This window comes from Oncorhynchus keta, chromosome 10, assembly GCF_023373465.1.
Source record: "Oncorhynchus keta strain PuntledgeMale-10-30-2019 chromosome 10, Oket_V2, whole genome shotgun sequence".
Taxonomy (NCBI): domain Eukaryota; kingdom Metazoa; phylum Chordata; class Actinopteri; order Salmoniformes; family Salmonidae; genus Oncorhynchus; species Oncorhynchus keta.
Window position 1 is genome coordinate 9,360,331 of NC_068430.1, and position 25,440 is coordinate 9,385,770.

Here is a 25,440-nt window from a genome sequence, read left to right on the forward strand (position 1 = left end):
GTGTAGTACAGTACAGTATAGTACAGTATAGTGCAGTACAGTACAGTATAGTGCCGTACAGTACAGTATAGCACAGTACAGTATAGTACAGTACAGTATAGTACAGTACAGCACAGTACAGTATAGTGTAATACAGTACAGTGTAATACAGTACAGTACAACAAGGTACAGTACAACAAAGTACAGTACAGTGTAATACAGTACAGTATAGTACAGTATAGTATAGTACAGCACAGTATAATACAGTATAGTACAACAAAGTACAGTACAATACAGTACAGTATTGTATAGTACGGCATAGTGCAGCAGAGTATAGCACAGTATAGCACAGTATATTACAGTATAGTGTACTATAGTTTAGTATAGTGTAAGGCTCTAACCTCATAGCACCAACAGACCGATGTCCATAGGAGTTGGCTCCATTGGGTCTGTAGTATAGTACAGTATAGTACAGTATAATATAGTATAGTACATTATAGCACAGTATAGTATGCTACAGTATAATATAGTATAGTACAGTATAGTACGGTATATTACATTATAGTATAGTACAGTATAGTATAGTGTACTATAGTTTAGTATAGTGTAAGGCTCTAACCTCATGGCACCAACAGACAGATGTCCATAGGAGTTGGCTCCATTGGGTATGTGGTATAGTACAGTACAGTATAGTATAGGACAGTATAGTATGGTACAGTATAATATAGTATAGTACAGTATAGTACGGTATAGTACATTATAGTATAGTTCAGTATAGTACAGTGTACTATAGTTTAGTATATTACAGTATAGTGTACTATAGTTTAGTATAGTGTAAGGCTCTAACCTCATAGCACCAACAGACAGATGTCCATAGGAGGAGCCTCCATTTGGTCCACATCGTGAGTTGACAAATGCCACCAGTGAGTTAGGAGAGGTCCTGATGACCGTGTGGAGGTCCATGCTGGCGTCAGAAAGAGGAGAGATGGACAGAGCACGCTTCTTACTCAGCTTCAGCATGGAGCGAGGCGTGGAGAACCGCCAACCTGAGGAAGAGAAAGGAGGGAGAGGGGTTGGGGGTAGAAAGAAGGGGGAGAGAGAGGAGTGGGGGATTGGGGGGAGACAGGGGAAATGAGCCAGGAGGGGGGAGAGAGAGGAGTGAGGGATTGGGGGAGACAGGAGGGGGAGAGAGAGGAGTGGGGGATTGGGGGAAACAGGGGAAATGAGGGAGAGGGGTTGGTGGTAGAAAGAAGGGGGAGAGAGAGGAGTGGGGGATTGGGGGGAGACAGGGGAAATGAGCCAGGAGGGGGAGAGAGAGGAGGAGGGATTGGGGGAGACAGGAGGGGGAGAGAGAGGAGTGGGGGATTGGGGGAGACAGGAGAAAGGAGGGAGAGGGGTTGGGGGTAGAAAGGAGCAAGAAGGGGGAGAGAGAGGAGGGGGGGATTGGGGGAGACAGGAGAAAGGAGGGAGAGGGGTTTGGGGGTAGAAAGGAGCAAGAAGGGGGAGAGAGAGGAGTGGGGGATTGGGGGAAACAGGAGAAAGGAGCCAGGAGGGGGGGAGAGGGGGATGGGGAGTGGGGAACAGGGAGGGGGTAGAGAGGGGGATGGGGAGTGGGGAACAGGGAGGGGGTAGAGAGGGGGATGGGGAGTGGGGAACAGGGAGGGGGTAGAGAGGGGGATGGGAAGTGGGGAACAGGGAGGGGGAGAGAGGGGGATGGGGAGTGGGGAACAGGGAGGGGGTAGAGGGGGGATGGGGAGTGGGGAACAGGGAGGGGGAGAGAGGGGGATGGGGAGTGGGGTGGGGAACAGGGAGGGGGTAGAGAGGGGGATGGGGAGTGGGGAACAGGGAGGGGGTAGAGAGGGGGATGGGGAGTGGGGAACAGGGAGGGGGTAGAGAGGGGAATGGGGAGTGGGGAACAGGGAGGGGGTAGAGAGGGGGATGGGGAGTGGGGAACAGGGAGGGGGTAGAGAGGGGGATGGGGAGTGGGGAACAGGGAGGGGGTAGAGAGGGGGATGGGGAGTGGGGAACAGGGAGGGGGTAGAGAGGGGGATGGGGAGTGGGGAACAGGGAGGGGGTAGAGAGGGGGATGGGGAGTGGGGAACAGGGAACAGGGAGGGGTAGAGAGGGGGAAGTCCAGGTTAGTCCCTCCCTGTTTCAGTCGTTTGTCTTCCATTTGATGCCTTAATGAACAGCATGTTATTTTCTTACCACCTCCCATGTGGTCTGATCCGTGGCCGTGGGGGAAGCCATAGTGGGATGACATGAGGTTGTTCTGACAGTAGGGGGAGCTGTTTCCACCTGGACAAACACACAGAAGGAGAATAATCACATTATTACTGGCTTAAGGAACATGGCCGTTCTGACTGCTTTAGGGACATGGCCATTCTGACTACTTTAGGACATGGCCATTCTGACTGCTTAAGGGACATGGCCATTCTGACTACTTTAAGACATGGCCATTCTGACTACTTTAAGACATGGCCATTCTGACTACTTTAAGACATGGCCGTTCTGACTACTTTAGGACATGGCCATTCTGACTGCTTAAGGGACATGGCCATTCTGACTACTTTAGGACATGGCCATTCTGACTGCTTAAGGGACATGGCCATTCTGACTACTTTAGGACATGGCCATTCTGACTGCTTAAGGGACATGGCCATTCTGACTACTTTAGGACATGGCCATTCTGACTACTTTAGGACATGGAAATTCTGACTACTTTAAGACATGGCCGTTCTGACTACTTTAAGACATGGCCATTCTGACTGCTTTAGGACATGGCAATTCTGACTACTTTAAGACATGGCCGTTCTGACTACTTTAGGACATGGCCATTCTGACTACTTTAGGACATGGCCATTCTGACTACTTTAAGACATGGCCATTCTGACTACTTTAAGACATGGCCGTTCTGACTACTTTAAGACATGGCCATTCTGACTACTTTAAGACATGGCCATTCTGACTACTTTAGGACATGGCCATTCTGACTACTTTAAGACATGGCCATTCTGACTACTTTAGGACATGGCCATTCTGACTGCTTAAGGGACATGGCCATTCTGACTGCTTTAGGACATGGCCATTCTGACTGCTTTAGGACATGGCCATTCTGACTACTTAAGGGACATGGCCATCCTGACTACTTTAGGACATGGCCATTCTGACTACTTTAAGACATGGCCATTCTGACTGCTTTAGGACATGGCCGTTCTTTCTTTCTCTCGGAGGACCTGGGCCCTAGGACCAAGCCTCAGGACTACCTGGCCTGATGACTCCTTGTTGTCCCCAGTCCACCTGGCCGTGCTGCCGCTCCAGTTTCAACTGTTCTGCCTGCGGCTGTGGCACCCTGACCTGTTCACCGGACGTGCTACCTGTCCCAGACCTGCTGTTATCAACTCTCTAGAGACAGCAGGAGTGGTAGAGATACTCTGAATGATCGGCTATGAAAAGCCAACTGACATTTACTCCCGAGGTGCTGACCTGTTGCACCCTCTACAACCACTGTGATTATTATTATTTGACCCTGCTGGTCATCTATGAACATTTGAACAACTTGGCCATGATCTGTTATAATCTCCACCCGGCACAGCCAGAAGAGGACTGGCCACCCCTCATAGCCTGGTTCCTCTCTAGGTTTCTTCCTAGTTTTTGGCCTTTCTAGGGAGTTTTTCCTAGCCACCGTGCTTCTACACCTGCATTGCTTGCTGTTTGGGGTTTTAGGCTGGGTTTCTGTACAGCACTTTGAGACATCGGCTGATGTAAGAAGGACTTTAGAAATACATTTGATTGATTGATTGATTTTAGTGACTAACATTGATGTTTAATATGGGGATTTTAGCATGAAATATCCTTATTCATAAAAAAAAACTGTCAATATGTATTTGTTGTCAATGTTTTTGCGTCAAACTGGTGGCAGTTGTGAAAAAAGTCAATAGCTGGACGAGTTCTAAGTAATTGAAAATAATGCCATTGTTGATTAGATGCATTTTCCATTAATTAGTCTCTTTTCTCTTAAACCAAATGGGCCATCTATTAGAAACTCCTGGACAATATGGACTTTAATATGAATTTATATGAATTTTAAAAAATAAGTTATTTAAGTATAAATTACAAAACCGACAATAGATTTGCCATAGATTTTCTGTTAATTACCAAAATTCCTGAAGATTTTGGTAACTTTGGTAAATTACCGGTAGCTCTGCAACCATGGAATTAATAAAGGACTGGCTCACCATCGGAGAACTGATTCATGCCACGGTGTCCCATCATGCTGTGCAGTGGGGGGGCCAGAGGGGGCCGCATGTACTGGTCCATGGGGTTGACCCCAGAGTTAGGGTTGGTCCTGGGATTAGGGGTCATGGGGTTAGGGGTCATAGGGTTGTACATGTTCCTGCAGTCCATAGGCTGGCCGTTGTGGAGTGGAGCACGGAGCGATGACACATCACTGTAGGGTGACCTTCCTGATGGAGTAAGACTAGACAAGCAGACAGACACACAGACACACGCAGAGACACGCAGAGACACACAGAGACACACATATACACACAGAGACATGCAGAGACACGCAGAGACACACAGAGACACGCAGAGACATGCAGAGACACACAGAGACACACAGAGCCACACAGAGACACACAGAGACACGCAGAGACATGCAGAGACACACAGAGACACACAGAGACACGCAGAGACATGCAGAGACACGCAGAGACAAACAGAGACAAACAGAGACACACAGAGACAAACAGAGACACACAGAGACACACAGAGACAAACAGAGACAAACAGAGACACACAGAGACATGCAGAGACAAACAGAGACAAACAGAGACACACAGAGACACACAGAGACAAACAGAGACACACAGAGACACACAGAGACAAACAGAGACACACAGAGACAAACAGAGACACACAGAGACACACAGAGACATGCAGAGACAAACAGAGACAAACAGAGACACACAGAGACACACAGAGACACGCAGAGACACGCAGAGACACGCAGAGACACACAGAGACACACAGAGACATGCAGAGACACGCAGAGACACACAGAGACAAACAGAGACAAACAGAGACACACAGAGACAAACAGAGACACACAGAGACACACAGAGACAAACAGAGACACACAGAGACACGCAGAGACAAACAGAGACAAACAGAGACACACAGAGACAAACAGAGACAAACAGAGACACGCAGAGACAAACAGAGACAAACAGAGACACACAGAGACAAACAGAGACAAACAGAGACAAACAGAGACACACAGAGACAAACAGAGACACACAGAGACACACAGAGACAAACAGAGACAAACAGAGACACACAGAGACACACAGAGACAAACAGAGACAAACAGAGACACACAGAGACAAACAGAGACAAACAGAGACACACAGAGACACACAGAGACAAACAGAGACACACAGAGACACGCAGAGACAAACAGAGACAAACAGAGACACACAGAGACACGCAGAGACAAACAGAGACAAACAGAGACACACAGAGACAAACAGAGACAAACAGAGACACGCAGAGACAAACAGAGACAAACAGAGACACACAGAGACACACAGAGACAAACAGAGACACACAGAGACAAACAGAGACAAACAGAGACACACAGAGACATGCAGAGACAAACAGAGACAAACAGAGACACACAGAGACACACAGAGACAAACAGAGACACACAGAGACACACAGAGACAAACAGAGACACACAGAGACACGCAGAGACATGCAGAGACAAACAGAGACAAACAGAGACACACAGAGACACACAGAGACATGCAGAGACACACAGAGACAAACAGAGACAAACAGAGACACACAGAGACAAACAGAGACAAACAGAGACACACAGAGACATGCAGAGACACACAGAGACAAACAGAGACACACAGAGACACACAGAGACAAACAGAGACAAACAGAGACACACAGAGACATGCAGAGACAAACAGAGACAAACAGAGACACACAGAGACACACAGAGACAAACAGAGACACACAGAGACACACAGAGACAAACAGAGACACACAGAGACAAACAGAGACACACAGAGACACACAGAGACACACAGAGACAAACAGAGACAAACAGAGACAAACAGAGACAAACAGAGACACACAGAGACAAACAGAGACACACAGAGACACACAGATACACACAGAGACACACAGAGACAAACAGAGACAAACAGAGACACACAGAGACAAACAGAGACAAACAGAGACACACAGAGACAAACAGAGACAAACAGAGACACACAGAGACACACAGAGACAAACAGAGACAAACAGAGACACACAGAGACATGCAGAGACACGCAGAGACACACAGAGACAAACAGAGACACACAGCGAGATAAAGATATCAGGACCAGACAGTGCAGTTACACAACCAACTACGAGAGAGGGAGAGGGATAGAGAGAGAGTTAGAGGGATAGATAGAGAGAGGGACAGAGAGAGGTAGAGAGAGGGTGAAAGAGATAGAGGGAGGTTACCCTGCACTCAGTCAGACAGAGAGGGAGAGAGGGAGTGAAAGGGACAAATGGGGAGGGAGACAGAGAGAGTGACATTGACCTCATCCCGTCAGTAGAGGATGCTTCCCTCACCATTTTAAATAAGCTCCATTCAAAAAATGTAGAAGCAGGAACAGATATAGCGCTTGGTTCTCTCCAGACCTGACTGCCCTTAACCAACACAAAAAACATCCTGTGGTGTTCTGCATTAGCATCGAGCAGCCCCTGGGATATGTAACTTTTCAGGGAAGTTAGGAACAAATATACACAGGCAGTTAGGACAGCTAAGGTTAGCTTTTTCAAGCAGAAATTTGCATCCTGAAGCACAGACTCAAAAAAGTTCTGGGACAAATCCATGAAGAATAAGAGCATCTCCTCCCAGGTGCACCGAGGCTAGGAAACACTGTCACTACCGATAAATCCATGAAGAATAAGAGCATCTCCTCCCAGCTGCCCGCTGCACCGAGGCTAGGAAACACTGTCACTACCGATAAATCCATGAAGAATAAGAGCATCTCCTCCCAGCTGCCCACTGCACCGAGGCTAGGAAACACTGTCACTACCGATAAATCCACTATAATTAAGAATTTCAATAAGCATTTTTCTACGGCTGGCCATGCATTCCACCTGGCTATCCCTACCCCGGTCAACTACCTGGCACCCCCCACAGCAACTCACCCAAGCCTCCCCCATTTCTCCTTCACCCAAATCCAGATAGCTGATATTCTGAAAGTGCTGCAAAATCTGGACCCCTACAAATCAGCTGACTTGGGTCCTCTCTTTCTAAAATTACCTGCCAAAATTGTTGCAACACCTATTACTAACCTGTTCAACCTCTCTTTCTTATAGTCTGAGATTCACAAAGATTGGAAAGCTGCCGCGGGCATCCCCCTCTTCGAAGGGGGAGACACTATAGACCCAAACTGCTACAGACTTATATCTATCCTACCCTGCCTTCCTAAGGTCTTCGAAAGCCAAGTCAACAAACAGATTACCGACCATTTCGAACCCCACCGTACCTTCTCCGCTATGCAATCTGGTTTCAGAGCTGGTCATGGGTGCACCTCAGCCACGCTCAAGGTCCTAAACAATATCATAACTGCCATCGATAAGGGACATTACTGTGCAGCCGTATTCATCGACCTGGCCAAGGCTTTTGACTCTGTCAATCACCACATTCTTATCGACAGACTCAACAACCATGGTTTCTCAAATGATTGCCTCGCCTGGTTCACCAACTACTTCTCTGATAGAGTTCAGTATGTCAAATCGGAGGGCCTATTGTCCGGACCTCTGCCAGTCTCTATGGGGGTGCCACAGGGTTTAATTCTCGGGCCGAGTCTCTTCTCTGTATACATCAATGATGTCGCTCTGGTGATTCTCTGATCCACCTCTATGCAGACGACACCATTCTGTATACTTCTGGCCCTTCTTTGGACACTGTGTTAACTAACCTCCAGATGAGCTTCAATGCCATACAACTCTCCTTCCGTGGCCTCCAGCTGCTCTTAAATGCAAGTAAAACTAAATGCATGCTCTTCAACCGATCGCTGCCCGCACCTGCTCGCCCATCCAGCATCACTACTCTGGACGGTTCTGACTCAAAATATGTGGACAACTACAAATACCTAGGTGTCTGGTTAGACTGTAAACTCTCCTTCCAGACTCACATTAAACATCTCCAATCCAAAATTAAATTGAGAATCGGAAGCTTCCTATTTCGCAACAATTTTTTATTTTTATTTTACATTTATTTAACTAGGAAAGTCAGTTAAGAACAAATTCTTATTTTCAATGACGGCCTAGGAACAGTGGGTTAACTGCCTGTTCAGGGGCAGAACGACAGATTTGTACCTTGTACCTTGTCAGCTCGGGGGTTTGAATTGCAACCTGTCGGTTACCTTCGGTTACTAGTCCAACGCTCTAACCACTAGGCTACGCTGCCGCCTCTACACTCTAACCACTACGCTGCCGCCTCTAAACTCTAACCACTAGGCTACGCTGCCGCCTCTACACTCTAACCACTAGGTTACCCTGCCGCCTCTACACTCTAACCACTAGGCTACCCTGCCGCCTCTACACTCTAACCACTAGGCTACCCTGCCGCCTCTACACTCTAACCACTAGGATACGCTGCCACCTCTACACTCTAACCACTAGGCTACCCTGCCGCCTCTACACTCTAACCACTAGGCTACGCTGCCGCCTCTACACTCTAACCACTAGGCTACGCTGCCGCCTCTACACTCTAACCACTAGGCTACGCTGCCGCCTCTACACTCTAACCACTAGGCTACGCTGCCGCCTCTACACTCTAACCACTAGGCTACGCTGCCGCCTCTACACTCTAACCACTAGGCTACGCTGCCGCCTCTACACTCTAACCACTAGGCTACGCTGCCGCCTCTACACTCTAACCACTAGGCTACGCTGCCGCCTCTACACTCTAACCACGAGGCTATGCTGCCTCCTCTACACTCAAACCACTAGGCTACGCTGTCGCCTCTACACTCTAACCACTACGCTGCCGCCTCTACACTCTAACCACTAGGCTACGCTGCCGCCTCTACACTCTAACCACTAGGCTACGCTGCCTCCTCTACACTCTAACCACTAGGCTAGCCTGCCGCCTCTACACTCTAACCACCACTAGGCTACCCTGCCGCCTCTACACTCTAACCACTAGGCTACGCTGCCGCCTCTACACTCTAACCACTAGGCTACCCTGCCGCCTCTACACTCTAACCACTAGGCTACCTTGCCGCCTCTACACTCTAACCACTAGGCTACCCTGTCGCCTCTACACTCTAACCACTAGGCTATGCTGCCGCCTCTACAAACCACTAGGCTACGCTGCCGCCTCTACACTCTAACCACTCCTACGCTGCCTCCTCTACACTCTAACCACTAGGCTACGCTGCATTAACAAACCACTAGGCTACGCTGCCGCCTCTATATTCTAACCACTAGGCTACGCTGCCGCCTCTACACTCTAACCACTAGGCTACCCTGTCATCCTTCACTCACCAAAGCCCCATATACTACCCACCACTGCGACCTGTACTCTCTCGTTGTCTGGCCCTCGCTTAATACTCGTCGCCAAACACACTGACTCCAGGTCATCTACAAGTCTCTGCTAGGTAAAGCCCCGCCTTATCTCAGCTCACTGGTCACTATAGCAGCACCCACACGTAGCACGCGCTCCAGCAGGTATATCTCACTGGTCACCCCCAAAGCCAATTTCCTCCTTTGGCCACCTTTCCTTCCAGTTCTCTGCTGCCAATGACTGGAACGAACTGCAAAAATCACTGAAGCTGGAGACTCATATCTCCCTCACTAGCTTTAAGCACCAGCTGTCAGAGCAGCTCACAGATCACTGCACCTGTACATAGCCCATCTGTAAATAGCCCATCCAACTCCCTCATCCCCATACTCTATTTATTTATGTATCTTTCTCCTTTGCACCCCAGTATCTCTACCTGCACATTCATCTTCTGCACATCAATCACTCCAGTGTTGAATTGGTATATTGTAATTACGTCGCCACCATGGCCTATTTATTGCCTTACGTCCCTTATCTCACCTCATTTGCACTCAATGTATAAAGATTTTTCTATTGTATTATTGACTGTATGTTTGTTTATTCCATGTGTAACTCTGTGTTGTTGTGTGTGTCGAACTGCTTTGCTTTATCTTGGCCAGGTTGCAATTGTAAATGAGAACTTGTTCTCAACTTGACCTACCTGGTTAAATAAAGGTGTTCTCAACTAGTCTACCTGGTTAAATAAAGGTGTTCTCAACTAGTCTACCTGGTTAAATAAAGGTGTTCTCAACTAGCCTACCTGGTTAAATAAAGGTGTTCTCAACTAGCCTACCTGGTTAAATAAAGGTGATCTCAACTAGCCTACCTGGTTAAATAAAGGTGTTCTCAACTAGCCTACCTGGTTAAATAAAGGTGTTCTCAACTAGCCTACCTGGTTAAATAAAGGTGTTCTCAACTAGCCTACCTGGTTAAATAAAGGTGATCTCAACTAGTCTACCTGGTTAAATAAAGGTGTTCTCAACTAGCCTACCTGGTTAAATAAAGGTGTTCTCAACTAGCCTACCTGGTTAAATAAAGGTGTTCTCAACTAGTCTACCTGGTTAAATAAAGGTGTTCTCAACTAGCCTACCTGGTTAAATAAAGGTGTTCTCAACTAGCCTACCTGGTTAAATAAAGGTGATCTAAATGCCTACCTGGTTAAATAAAGGTGTTCTCAACTAGTCTACCTGGTTAAATAAAACTGTTCTCAACTAGCCTACCTGGTTAAATAAAGGTGTTCTCAACTAGCCTACCTGGTTAAATAAAGGTGTTCTCAACTGGCGCTGCACTCTTATTCAGAGTAATGTTGTTATAGAGCCATAGACACTAACTGTTTTTTCTTTACCTGGTTAAATAAAGGTGTTCTCAACTAGCCTACCTGGTTAAATAAAGGTGTTCTCAACTAGCCTACCTGGTTAAATAAAGGTGTTCTCAACTAGCCTACCTGGTTAAATAAAGGTGTTCTCAACTAGTCTACCTGGTTAAATAAAGGTGTTCTCAACTAGCCTACCTGGTTAAATAAAGGTGTTCTCAACTAGCCTACCTGGTTAAATAAAGGTGTTCTCAACTAGCTTACCTGGTTAAATAAAGGTGTTCTCAACTAGCCTACCTGGTTAAATAAAGGTGTTCTCAACTAGTCTACCTTGTTAAATAAAGGTGTTCTCAACTAGCCTACCTGGTTAAATAAAGGTGTTCTCAACTAGCCTACCTGGTTAAATAAAGGTGTTCTCAACTAGCCTACCTGGTTAAATAAAGGTGTTCTCAACTAGCCTACCTGGTTAAATAAAGGTGTTCTCAACTAGCCTACCTGGTTAAATAAAGGTGTTCTCAACTAGCCTACCTGGTTAAATAAAGGTGTTCTCAACTAGCCTACCTGGTTAAATAAAGGTGTTCTCAACTAGCCTACCTGGTTAAATAAAGGTGTTCTCAACTAGCCTACCTGGTTAAATAAAGGTGTTCTCAACTAGCCTACCTGGTTAAATAAAGGTGTTCTCAACTAGCCTACCTGGTTAAATAAAGGTGTTCTCAACTAGTCTACCTGGTTAAATAAAGGTGAAATAAATGTCAAATGTAAAAAGATGCAGAGAGAAACAGAGGAAGAAAGAACAGACGGATAGTTTAACAACTACTTCTGAACAGTAAACATGTTGGTTGTAAACATAGGATAGGTTAGGTGGATAGGTTGCCTATCCAGCACAGGATTTCATCGCTTCTGCGCTTTTCATTCACCAGCAGGTGGCGCTGCACTCTTATTCAGAGTAATGTTGTTATAGAGCCATAGACACTAACTGTTTTTTCATTTAGAAACTGAACAGACCAGGGAAGCCTAAGTAGCAATGTTCTCATACATTTAACGTTTACTCTCTCTCTCCTCTGTCTCTCTCTCTCTGTCTCGCTCTCTCTTGCTCTCTTTCTCCCTCTTTGTCTATCACTCTCTGTCCCTCCCTATCTCTATCTCCCTCTCCACTCTTCCCCTCTCCTTCTCTCTCTCTCTCTCCCTGCCTCCCTCCTCTCTCTCTCTCTCTCCCTGCCCCCCCTCTCTCTGTCACTCTCTCCCCCTCTCTCACTCCCTCTCGCTCTCCCTCTCTCTTTCTCTCACTCTCTCTTCATTCATCCCTGTACCTTCTAAGTCTCCCTTTCAGCTCTCTAATTCTTTCTCTACGATGTGTATTCCTCCACGCAGGAGCTTAGGCTGCTCCTCTCTGTCTAATCTACTATGGTGGGTTTCCAATCTGTCTCTCAGAATTGCCACTCACTTTCTCTCCCTCCTTTCTCCCTCTCACAATCTCTCTCTCTCTCTATTAGAATTCAGAATTAAAACCACCGTAAGGAAAACCGATAGGAAACACAATAAGAATTATTAGAATTCAGAATTAGAACCACCGTAAGGAAAACCGATATAGGAAACACAATAAGAACTCTTAGAATTCAGAATTAGAACCACTCTCTCTCTCACAATCTCTCTCTCTCTCAGAATCTCTCTCCCTTTCTCTCTTTCTCTCTCAATAAGAACTATTCTCTTCAGAATTAAAACCACTTTCTCTCTCTCTCTGCTTCTCACTTTCTCTCTCTCTCTCTCTCTCTGACCCTCCCTCTCTCTTTATCCTGTCTTTCTCACCCCCTCCTCTCTCTCTGCCTATCTCTCTCCCCTTTCTCTCACTCTTTCCCTCCTTCAATTCTTTCACATTTCTCCCTCTGTTATTCTCACCCCCCCTCTCTCCCTCCCTCTAGCAGGGTAACCTGAGCAGAGTACAGGCGGGCGGTAGGGCGGGCAGTCATGCAGAGCTCAGCCGGGTCTGGCTGGCCTGTAATTAGCAGCTGTCAGAGAGAGAGAGAGAGAGAGAGAGAGACCGCCTCGCCCGCTCACCTCGCAACCTGGGTGGTATATGGGGAGAGGAGGGGGAGGAAGGGGGAGGAGAGAGGGAGGGGGAGGAAAGAGGGGCAGAGCTCAGCTAACTCTCTCCACAACAATTGCTCCAGGACCTGGCCTTTTAGGCTTTTAGCTACTCTGAAAATGCTGGTTGTCTCTGGACTAGACAAGTCATCAGATCATTTTTTATTGGGCTGGAGAGACAAGAGTGAATCATTCATGTCTGTCTGTTAGTGTCTTTATAGTATTTTGTGACAGACTGTTCAAAAAACAATTTAACATGATATTCCAACAGGTAGGAGAGGAGGAGTGGTTGTTGTTGTTGTTGTTGTTGTTGTTGTTGTGTTGTCTTACCCTCTGGGCGGCTGGTTGGGTGTAGACTCATAATGATACAGCCTCTGATGTGGCTGCATGTCCACTGGCATTGGGGCTCTGCTCGGTTACAGGGCAGGACAAGACAGCCAGCAGCCTTTACGCCCTGAGGAGAGAAACACAATAAGAAGCACCGTTAGGAGACAGAACCACAATAAGAACTATTAGAATTTAGAATTAGAACCACCGTAAGGAAAACCGATAGGAAACACAATAAGAACTATTAGAATTCAGAATTAGAACCACCGTAAGGAAAACCGATAGGAAACACAATAAGAACTGTTAGAATTCAGAATTAGAACCACCGTAAGGAAAACCGATAGGAAACACAATAAGAACTATTAGAATTCAGAATTAAAACCACCGTAAGGAAAACCGATAGGAAACACAATAAGAACTATTAGAATTCAGAATTAAAACCACCGTAAGGAAAACCGATAGGAAACACAATAAGAACTATTAGAATTCAGAATTAGAACCACCGTAAGGAAAACCGATAGGAAACACAATAAGAACTATTAGAATTCAGAATTAGAACCACCGTAAGGAAAACCGATAGGAAACACAATAAGAACTATTAGAATTCAGAATTAAAACCACCGTAAGGAAAACCGATAGGAAACACAATAAGAACTATTAGAATTCAGAATTAAAACCACCGTAAGGAAAACCGATAGGAAACACAATGACAGAAAATCATAATAATGGAACTGTTAGGAGACAGAACCACAATAATAACTTAGTACCTAGAATTACAATTATATCACAGGAGGTTGGTGGCACCTTAAAGGGGGAGGATGGGCTTGTGGTAATGACTGGAGAGGAATCAGTGGAATGGTATCAAATACATCAAACACATGGTCTCCAGGTGTGAGACATTCCATTTGTCCTGTTCCGGCCATTATTATGAGCCGTCCTCCTCTCAGCAGCCTCCTCTGATTTAGATACACCATTCAGGATCAGATACCGTCTGGAGACTGGGAGAGGCACGCACGCGCACACACACACACACACACACACACACACACACACACACACACACACACACACACACACACACACACACACACACACACACACACACACACACACACACACACACGCACACACACGCCCGCACGCACACGCCCGCACACACGCACACACGCACACACGCACACACGCACAGACACACACACACTACCAGTACTTTACATTCACACCCCTCCCTGTCACATTTTATTTATTTATTTTTATTTAACCTTTATTGAACTAGAAAAGTCCGTTAAGAACAAATTTGTATTTACAACGAAGGCCTACCAAACGGCAAAAGACCTCCTGTGAGGACAGGGGTCTGGGATTTAAATAAATACATAAATACAATATAAATACCGGACAAAACACACATCACAATAAGAGAGACAACACTACATAAAGAGAGACCTAAGACAACAACATAGCAAGGCAGCAACACATGACAACACAGTATGCTTGCAACACAGCATGGTAGCAGCACAAAACAGGGTACAAACATTATTGGACACAGACAACAGCACAAAGGGCAAGAAGGTAGAGACAACAATACATCACGCAAAGCAGCCACAACTGTCAGTAAGAGTGTCCATGATTGAGTCTTTGAATGAAGAGGTTGAGATAAAACTGTCCAGTTTGAGTGTTTGTTGCAGCTCGTTCCAGTCGCTAGCTGCAGCAAACTGAAAAGAGGAGCGACCCAGGGATGTGTGTGCATTGGGGACCTTTAACAGAATGTGACTGGCAGAATGGGTGTTGTTTGTGGAGGATGAGGGTTGGTGTTAATATATCTCAGATATGGGGGAGTGAGGCCTAAGAGGGTTTTATAAATAAACATTAAACAGTGGGTCTTGCGACAGGTATACAGAGATGACCAGTTTACAGAGGAGTATAGAGTGCAGTGATGTGTCCTATAAGGAGCATTGGTGGCAAATCTGATGGATGAATTGTAAAGAACATCGAGCGGCTGAGAGCACCCCTACCCGCCGAAATGATGTCTCCATAATATAGCATGGGTAGGATGGTCATCTGAATCAGGGTTAGTTTGGCAGCTGGGACGAAAGAGCAGCGATTACCAAGTCCAGATTTAACTTTAGCCTGCAGCTTTGATATGTGCTGAGAGAAGGACAGTGTACTGTCTAGCCATACTCCCAAGTACTTGTATGAGGTGACAAGCTCAAGCTCTAAACCCTCAGAGGTAGTAATCACACCTGTGGGGAGAGGGGCATTCTTCTGACCAAACCACATGACCTTTGTTTTGGAGGTGTTCAGAACAAGGTTAAGGGCAGAGAAAGCTTGTTGGACACTAAAAAAGTTTTGTTGTAGAGCATTTGACACAAAATCCAGGGAGGGGCCAGCTGAGTATGAGACTGTATCATCTGCATATAAATGGCATCAATATTCCTTAGCCGGCCCACAAGAATGGAATGGTCTACTGTGTCAAAAGCTTTGGCCAAGTCAATAAAAACAGCAGCACAACATTGCTTAGAATGAAGGGCAATGGTGACATCATTGAGGACCTTTAAGGTTGCAGTGACACATCCATAACCTGAGTGGAAACCAGACTGCATACCAGAGAGAATACTATAGACATCAAGAAAGCCAGTCAGTTGTTTGTTGTTATTAGGTTTTTCAAACACTTTTGATAAACAGGCCAAATAGAAATAGGCCTATAACAGTTAGGATCAGCATGATCTCCCCCTTTAAATAAAGGATGAACTGTGGCTGCCTTCCAAGCAATGGGAACCTCCCCAGAAAGGAGAGACAGGTTAAAAAGGTTGGAGATGGGTTTGGCGATGACAGGGGCTGCAACCATAAAGAAGAAAGGGTCTAAACCATCTTACCCATTTTCAGGAGCTCCTCTAGCAGTGACTGCCTGCAGGGAGAAACTTTGTAGCGGGGCAAGGGGAAAAGAGGGAGGAGCGTCAGGGCTAGTTGCATTAGAAAGGGTGGAAGATGAGGAAATGTTGGACGGGCAAGGAGGCATGGCTGAGTCATATAGGAATCCTGACTTAATGAAGTGGTGATTAAAGAGCTCAGCCATGTGCTTCTTGTCAGTAACAACCACATTATCAACATTAAGGGACATGGACAGCTGTGAGGAGGAAGGTTTATTCTCCAGGTCTTTAATCGTTTTCCATAACTTCTTGGGGTTTGACCCACAGAGAGAGAACTGCTCCTTAAAGTAACTAACTTTGGCGTTCCGGAGAGCCTGAGTGCACTTATTTCTCATTTGCCTGAACGATGGTCAGTCAGCCTGACTATGCGTGTGCCGAGCCTTTTGCCAAATGCAATTCTTGAGGTAGAGTAACTCTGCAAGATCACTGTCAAACCAGGGGATGTACCTGATTTTAATTCTCATTTTATTTATGGGGGAATTTGTTAACAATACCAATGAAAATATCAAAAGAAGGTCCAAGCGTCTTCGACAGAGGGGATCAAGCTGATTCTATACCATTTTGTAGAGAGAGGCCAGTTCATGAAGGAAGGCTTGCTCATTAAAGTTAAAGGTCGTTTCACTGAGCAGCCATTACGAACACAGGCTGTAAAACCGTGATCACTAAGGTCATTACAGAAAACACCAGACTGATACCTATCAGGATTATTTGTGGGACAACATCGAGGAGAGTAGCCTTTATGTGTGTTTGGAGTCATACTTTGTGGGAATGGTAACAATCTGAGAAAGATTTAGGGAGTCCCATTACTTTAGGACTTGGTCAGGTGGTTTAAGCATGTCCCAGTTTAGGTCACCTAGCAGGACAAATGCAGACTTGGTGTAAGGAGAGCTTAGGGCAGGTAGGGTACAGGCTGCTGATGGAGGACGATAGCACCCAGCAACAGTCAACAAAGAGCTATTTGAAAGTTTAATGCTTAAAACCAGCAAATCAAATTGTTTGGGGACAGACTTGGTGGAGATTCCCACCTCCTCCACCTTTGGAAGATGTGTCTTGCCGAAAAAGGTTATAACCAGAAAGGTTAACATCAGTATTCAAAACACTCTTCCTTAACCACGTCTCAGTAATGACCAACACATCTGGATTGGAGCTGTGAATCCACACTTTCAATTGATCCATTTTAGGTAATAAGCTTCTAGTGTTAACGTGCAGAAAACCCAGGCTTTTACGAGAGCAGAAATCAGTGAAGCAGATATCAGAGCACAAGTCAGAATTGGGGCTAGCAACAGTAGATGGGCCAGGGTGTACATGCACATTTCCAGATAACATCAACAGTAATATAATCAAGGCACGGCAGAGGACAGGGAGAGCTCTGCAGTACTGATTTATGACATCTTTTGCGTAGACACATGCTGAATCCCAAACCCATTTGTGTTGCATGTAGACGAAGGACAGTGTGTGTACACGAGCGACAGTGTGTGTACACGAGGGACAGTGTGTGTACATGAGGGACAGTGTGTGTACACGAGGGACAGTGTGTGTACATGAGGGACAGTGTGTGTACATGAGGGACAGTGTGTACACGAGGGACAGTGTGTGTACACGAGGGACAGTGTGTACACGAGGGACAGTGTGTACATGAGGGACAGTGTGTGTACACGAGGGACAGTGTGTACACGAGGGACAGTGTGTGTACACGAGGGGCAGTGTGTGCACACGAGGGACAGTGTGTACACGAGGGACAGTGTGTAAATGAGGGACAGTGTGTACATGAGGGACAGTGTGTGTACATGAGGGACAGTGTGTGTACATGAGGGACAGTGTGTGTACATGAGGGACAGTGTGTACACGAGGGACAGTGTGTGTGTACACGAGGGGCAGTGTGTGTACACGAGGGACAGTGTGTACACGAGGGACAGTGTGTACATGAGGGACAGTGTGTAAATGAGGGACAGTGTGTACACGAGGGACAGTGTGTGTACATGAGGGACAGTGTGTGTACACGAGGGACAGTGTGTACACGAGGGACAGTGTGTGTACACGAGGGACAGTGTGTACACGAGGGACAGTGTGTACACGAGGGACAGTGTGTGTACACGAGGGACAGTGTGTGTACACGAGGGACAGTGTGTGTACACGAGGGACAGTGTGTAAATGAGGGACAGTGTGTACACGAGGGGCAGTGTGTGTACACGAGGGACAGTGTGTGTACACGAGGGACAGTGTGTGTACATGAGGGACAGTGTGTACACGAGGGACAGTGTGTACACGAGGGACAGTGTGTGTACACGAGGGACAGTGTGTGTACACGAGGGACAGTGTGTGTACATGAGGGACAGTGTGTACACGAGGGACAGTGTGTACACGAGGGACAGTGTGTGTACACGAGGGACAGTGTGTGTACACGAGGGACAGTGTGTACACGAGGGGCAGTGTGTGTACACGAGGGACAGTGTGTAGACGAGGGACAGTGTGTGTACACGAGGGACAGTGTGTGTACACGAGGGACAGTGTGTGTACATGAGGGACAGTGTGTGTACACGAGGGACAGTGTGTGTACACGAGGGACAGTGTGAAATGGATAGCTAGTTAGCGGTGGTGCGCGCTAATAGCGTTTCAATCGGTGACGTCACTCGCTATGAGACCTGGAAGTAGTTATTTGGGTCATGGAGTCATGTGATCCTGCTGTTGATATGCCTGGACAGGGTCTGAGAGATTAGCCTGGCTTTAGGGACACAAACCATTTTTACTGCAGTAAGTTCTACACTGTCTGTCTGTCTGTCTGTCTGTCTGTCTGTCTGTCTGTCTGTCTGTCTGTCTGTCTGTCTGTCTGTCTGTCTGTCTGTCTGTCTGGCTGTCTGGCTGTCTGGCTCACTGTCAATGCTATGTGTCTAACCAGAAACAAGAGATCAATACACACTGATCGAGAGATAATGGAGACACTTTTAGAGGAAATGTGTGTGTGTGTGCGTCTCTCTGTGTGTGTGTGTGTGTGTGTGTGTGTGTGTGTGTGTGTGTGTGTGTGTGTGTGTGTGTGTGTGTGTGTGTGTGTGTGTGTGTGTGTGTGTGTGTGTGTGTGTGTGTGTGTGTAATTACAGAGCACCTTCTCTCATTACAAGCCCCCACATCACTCCAGGTACTATTAGTTACATCCTGCTGCAGCTACCGCTGTGGGCTCTGACAGGCACTTAGCACAGCAATTACTACAACATACACTATACATACACACAACAGTATGTGGACACCCCTTCAAATTAGCGGATTCTTCAAAAGTATTTCAGCCACCCCCGTTGCTGACAGGTGTATAAAATCGAGCACACAGCCATGCAATCTCCATAGACAAACATTGGCAGTAGAATGGCCTTACTGAAGAGCTCAGTGACTTTCAACCTGGCACCGTCATAGCAGGGCACCTTTCCAACACGTCAGTTCGTCACATTTCTGCCCTGGTCAACAACGGTTCAGCCGCAAAGGGGGTAAGGCCACGCAAGCTAACAGAACGGGACCGCCGAGTGCTGAAGTACATAAACACTCACTTCCCCAGTTCCAAACTGCGTCTGGACAAGAACTGTTCTTCGGGAGCTTCATGAAATGGGTTTCCATGACCGAGGAGCCGCACACAAGACTAAAATCAAAGTGAGTGGCTGGAGTGGTGTAAAGATCGCCGCCATTGGACTCTGGAGCAGTGGAAACACGTTCTCTGGAGTGATGAATCACGCTTCGCCATCTGGCAGTCGATTGGACGAATCTGGGTTTGGCAGATGGTGGAGAAGGCTACCTGTCCCAATGCATAGTGCCAACTGTAAAGTTTGGTGGAGGAGGAATACTAGTCTGGGGCTGTTTTTCACAGTTCCGTCTAGCACCTTAGGTCCAGTGAAGGTCTGCACAGAGCCTTGACTTCAACTCCATCAAACAACTTCGGGATGAATTGATATGCCGACTGCGAGCCAGGCCTAATTGCCCAACATCAGCGCCAAACCTCACTAATGCTCTTGTGGCTGAATGGAAGCAAGTCCCCACAGCAATGTTCCAACATCTAGTGGAAAGCTTTCCCAGAAGAATGGAGGCTGTTATAGCAGCAAAGGGGGGACCAACTCCATATTAATGCCCACGATTTTGGAATGAGATGTTCGACGAGCATCTTTTGGTCATGTAGTGAATCACTGTACATTACTTTGCACACACAGAGAGAGGACACCAAACACAGAACACCCAACATATTACCTCACACACAGAGAGAGGACACCAAACATACAGAGAGAGGGCACCAAACACACAGAGAGAGGACACCAAACACACAGAGAGAGGACACCAAACACAGAACACCCAACATATTACCTCACACACAGAGAGAGGACACCAAACACACAGAGAGAGGACACAAACACACAGAGGACACCTCACACACAGAGAGAGGAGACCAAACACAGAGAGGACACCTCACACACAGAGAGAGGACACGAAACACAGAAAGAGGACACCAAACACAGAAAGAGGACACCAAACACACAGAGAGAGGACACCAAACACAGAACACCCTACAGAGAAACATGAATCCTCCATCACAAGAGAGACTGGTCCACAATTCTGTCGTTTCTAGTCTATTCAATCTTCCTACCAGTTACGTTCTATGATTCTAGAACATTCCACCAGGTAGCAGACGTACAGCCACATTCGCATAGATAAGTGGCTTAGGTATTCTGTCACAGAAGTGTTAGAGAACACAAGACATCTCTGAGAACAGATCAGGCCACACAGGCTGCCAAAACCTACATCGCATCATAGAGCGCCTGTGTAATTGAGCACATTATTTGGCAGCAGTCTCAGATGTGTGCGTGATGATGATGGAGAAAGTGAGGTGCCAAATAGAGATCTCTTGTGAACGTCCAGCTGTCGCCAACCAATAAATACCTCTCTCTCTCTCTCTCTCTCTCCTTTCCTCCTCCTGTTCCCACCCTGGTTTCTCCCCATGTCTCCCCCTCCTGTCCCCCCCCCCCGTTCTCCCCCCCTGACTCCCCCTTGCCTCCCAGACTCCCCCTCTGACTCCTCGCTAGTTCCCCTGAACGCTGATATACAGCCGTCCACCTGTCAGCGGCGCGATAATCCACAAGCTGCAAGTGTCTGTGTCTGTGTCTGTGTCTGTGTCTGCGTGCGTGCGTGCGTGCGTGCGTGCGTGTGTGTGTGTGTGTGAGAGACAGTATGTTTAGACCAGACAGTGTTCAGACCAGACAGTGTTCAGACCAGACAGTGTTCAGACCAGACAGTGTGCAGACCAGATAGAGTGCAGACCAGACAGTGTTCAGACCAGACAGTGTTCAGACCAGACAGTGTTCAGACCAGATAGAGTGTAGACCAGACAGTGTTCAGACCAGACAGTGTTCTGACCAGACAGTGTTCTGACCAGACAGTGTTCAGACCAGACAGAGTGTTCAGACCAGACAGTGTTCAGACCAGACAGTGTTCAGACCAGACAGTGTTCTGACCAGACAGTGTTCTGACCATACAGTGTTCAGACCAGACAGAGTGGTCAGACCAGACAGAGTGGTCAGACCAGACAGTGTTCAGACCAGATAGAGTGTAGACCAGACAGTGGTCAGACCAGACAGTGTTCAGACCAGACAGAGTGTAGACCAGACAGAGTGGTCAGACCAGACAGTGTTCAGACCAGACAGAGAGTAGACCAGACAGAGTGGTCAGATCAGACAGTGTTCAGACCAGACAGAGTGGTCAGACCAGACAAAGTGGTCAGACCAGACAGAGTGGTCAGACCAGACAGAGTGGTCAGACCAGACAGAGTGGTCAGACCAGACAGTGTTCAGACCAGACAGAGTGTTCAGACCAGACAGAGTGGTCAGACCAGACAGTGTTCAGACCAGACAGAGTGGTCAGACCAGACAGTGTTCAGACCAGACAGAGTGGTCAGACCAGACAGTGTTCAGACCAGACAGTGTTCAGACCAGATAGAGTGTAGACCAGACAGTGTGCAGACCAGACAGAGTGGTCAGACCAGACAGGGTTCAGACCAGACAGTGTTCAGACCAGACAGGGTTCAGACCAGACAGGGTTCAGACCAGACAGAGTTCAGACCAGACAGAGTGGTCAGAACCAGACAGAGTTCAGACCAGACAGAGTGGGGGTAAATTAAATGTAATATGGTTACGTGTGGACAACCTGCCGTACGTAAGGGAGTTCATGTTATAGTGTGTGTGTGTGTGTGTGTGTCAGTGTGTGCGTGTGTGAGAGAGAGAGAGAGAGAGAGAGAGAGAGAGAGAGATTGTGGGTGCTTGCACCTGTGTGTGTGTGTGTGTGTTATTTTTCTGGAGAGAGAGAGAGAGAGAAGTCTGTGTGTGGTGCTTAGACAGGTGTAGTGGCATCCTGTGCTCTCTCCTCTAGTTACGGTCAATATTTAATGAGAAACACTAAGCTACAGCCATAGTGGAGTGACTTCACACTGTTATTTTGTGGCGTGTGGGGTTGAAAGGGATGGGGCTGGTTTGCATACTAAAAACTCAGTCCCATAAATCAAACTGCTAACCAAACAGGTCTCTCTCCTCTGTGGGTATAGGAGCTTGGCAGTGTTCTGCCTGTATCCCCACCCAATCAACCACCAACCAGTCTGGAACCCCCAGGCCTAGCCGCTCCAAGCTCCCACCTCCAAGCTCCCACCTCCAAGCTCCCACCTCCAAGCTCTCACCTCCAAGCTCTCACCTCCAAGCTCTCACCTCCAAGCTCTCACCTCCAAGCTCTCACCTCCAAGCTCTCACCTCCAAGCTCCCACCTCCAAGCTCCCACCTCCAAGCTCCCACCTCCAAGCTCCCAGCTCCCACCTCCAAGCTCCCACCTCCAAGCTCTCACCTCCAAGCTCTCACTTCCAAGCTCCCACCTCCAAGCTCCCAGCTCCCACTTCCAAGCTCCCAGCTCCCACCTCCAAGCTCCCACCTCCAAGCTCCCACCTCCAAGCTCCCAGCTCTCACCTCCAAGCTCCAAGCTCCCAGCCCCCACCTCCAAGCTCCCAGCTCCCACCTCCAAGCTCCCAGCCCCCACCTCCCAGCCCCCACCTCCAAGCTCCCAGCTCCCACCTCCAAGCTCCTAGCCCCCACCTCCCAGCCCCCACCTCCAAGCTCTAAGCTCCCACCTCCATGCTCCCAGCCCCCACCTCCAAGCTCTAAGCTCCTAGCCCCCACCTCCCAGCCCCCACCTCCAAGCTCTAAGCTCCAAGCTCCCACCTCCCAGCCCCCACCTCCAAGCTCTAGCTCCAAGCTCCCACCTCCCAGCCCCCACCTCCATGCTCCCACCTCCAAGCTCCCAGCTCCCACTTCCAAGCTCCCACCTCCAAGCTCCTAGCCCCCACCTCCCAGCCCCCACCTCCAAGCTCTAAGCTCCCACCTCCATGCTCCCAGCCCCCACCTCCCAGCCCCCACCTCCAAGCTCTAAGCTCCTAGCCCCCACCTCCCAGCCCCCACCTCCAAGCTCTAAGCTCCAAGCTCCCACCTCCCAGCCCCCATCTCCATGCTCCCACCTCCAAGCTCCCAGCTCCCACTTCCAAGCTCCCACCTCCCAGCTCCAAGCCCTCAGTCCTCTAACCAAACCACCACAGAAAAGAACTGTCAGCCACTTGGGTTTATTCTACACCTCCTACCTGTACCTACCCCGCCACAAACCAAACCCGGTAACACACATCACAAACACTCTCCTCATCACAGACAGCTACCACGGTGGCACATTAAAACAGATCAGGGAAAACAATGACATATTAATTATTACAACCTCCTTATTATTATGCAAAGGGAATGTATTTATTGTAAGGGATTTGTATGGATTTACTTAAGAATCACAAAATAATTGAAGAATTACGTCTTTAAATACAAATACACCATATAAATATTAAATACTACTACAGCATATTCATATTAAATACTGCTACAGCATATTCATATTAAATACTACTACAGCATATTCATATTAAATACTACTACAGCATATTCATATTAAATACTAATACAGCATGTACATATTAAATACTAATACAGCATATACATAGTAAATACTAATACAGTATGTACATATTAAATACTAATACAGTATGTACATATTAAATACTAATACAGTATATACATATTAAATACTAATACAGTATGTACATATTAAATACTAATACAGTATATACATATTAAATACTAATACAGCATATACATATTAAATACTAATACAGTATATACATATTAAATACTAATACAGTATGTACATATTAAATACTAATACAGTATATACATATTAAATACTAATACAGTATATACATATTAAATACTAATACAGTATATTCATATTAAATACTAATACAGTATATTCATATTAAATACTAATAAAGTATATAAATATAAATCCAACTATTCTCTAACTAAACCTCCTTCCTACACATACAGAAGGATGCCTTTTGATCTTATTGTGTCCATGTCATGGTGCTGTGTGTGTCTGTGTCTGTCTGTGTGTCTGTCTGTGTGTCTGTGTGTTTGTGTGTGTGTGTGTTTGTGTGTGACGGTTCATGTGTGTGTTTGTGTGTGCTTGTGTGTGTGTTTGTGTGTCTGTGTGTTTGTGTGTGTTCATGTGTGTGTTTGTGTGTGTGACTGTGTGAGTGTTTATCTGTGTGTGTTTCTGTGTGTGTGTGTGTGATTGTGTGTGTGTTTCTCTGTGTGTGTGACTGTGTGAGTGTTTCTATGTGTGTGTGTTTCTCTCTGTGTGTGACTGTGTGTGTGTTTCTCTGTGTGTGTGTTTCTGTGTGTGTGTGTGAGACTGTGTGAGTGTTTCTCTGTGTGTGTGTGTTTCTCTGTGTGTGTGTGTGACTGTGTGTGTGTTTCTCTCTGTGTGTGTTTGTGTGTATTTGTGTGTGACTGTGTGAGTTATATATTCCCACAGCAGCTCCTCCCTTGTGAAACGTCCCCAGAGAGGAAAGAGAGTAAGCTAGCAGCATAGCTTCCACAGGTCAGTGATTTAACCTCTTCACATAGATCAATAGATATAATAGTGCCCTGCTCTCTCTGTCTGTTCTGCCACCCGGGCAACACAAAACTAGCTCTCACACTCACACACCTGTAAAAGGGGGCTTCTACCCCATTACTCTGTCTCATTCAGGCCCAATGTTCTTCCTGGAATGAAGAGGATTTATTAAGTTAGTTCCTTTCATTCCTTTT

At 46.9% G+C, this 25,440-nt stretch overlaps 1 protein-coding gene across 2 annotated transcripts in view; it reads right to left on the minus strand.

The window, feature by feature from the left end:
- The window catches only part of gli1 (GLI family zinc finger 1), a 140,017-nt gene that overhangs the window by 24,258 nt on the left and 90,319 nt on the right, over positions 1-25,440 (minus strand). For both annotated transcript variants that reach the window (XM_052526462.1, XM_052526463.1), the window contains 4 exons: positions 13,332-13,455; positions 4,218-4,459; positions 2,188-2,277; positions 827-1,025 (listed from right to left, as the gene is read on the minus strand). In XM_052526462.1, coding sequence (XP_052382422.1) covers positions 827-1,025; positions 2,188-2,277; positions 4,218-4,459; positions 13,332-13,402 — 602 coding nt within the window. In that variant the 5' untranslated portion in view covers positions 13,403-13,455. The remainder of the gene's footprint in view (positions 1-826; positions 1,026-2,187; positions 2,278-4,217; positions 4,460-13,331; positions 13,456-25,440) is intronic.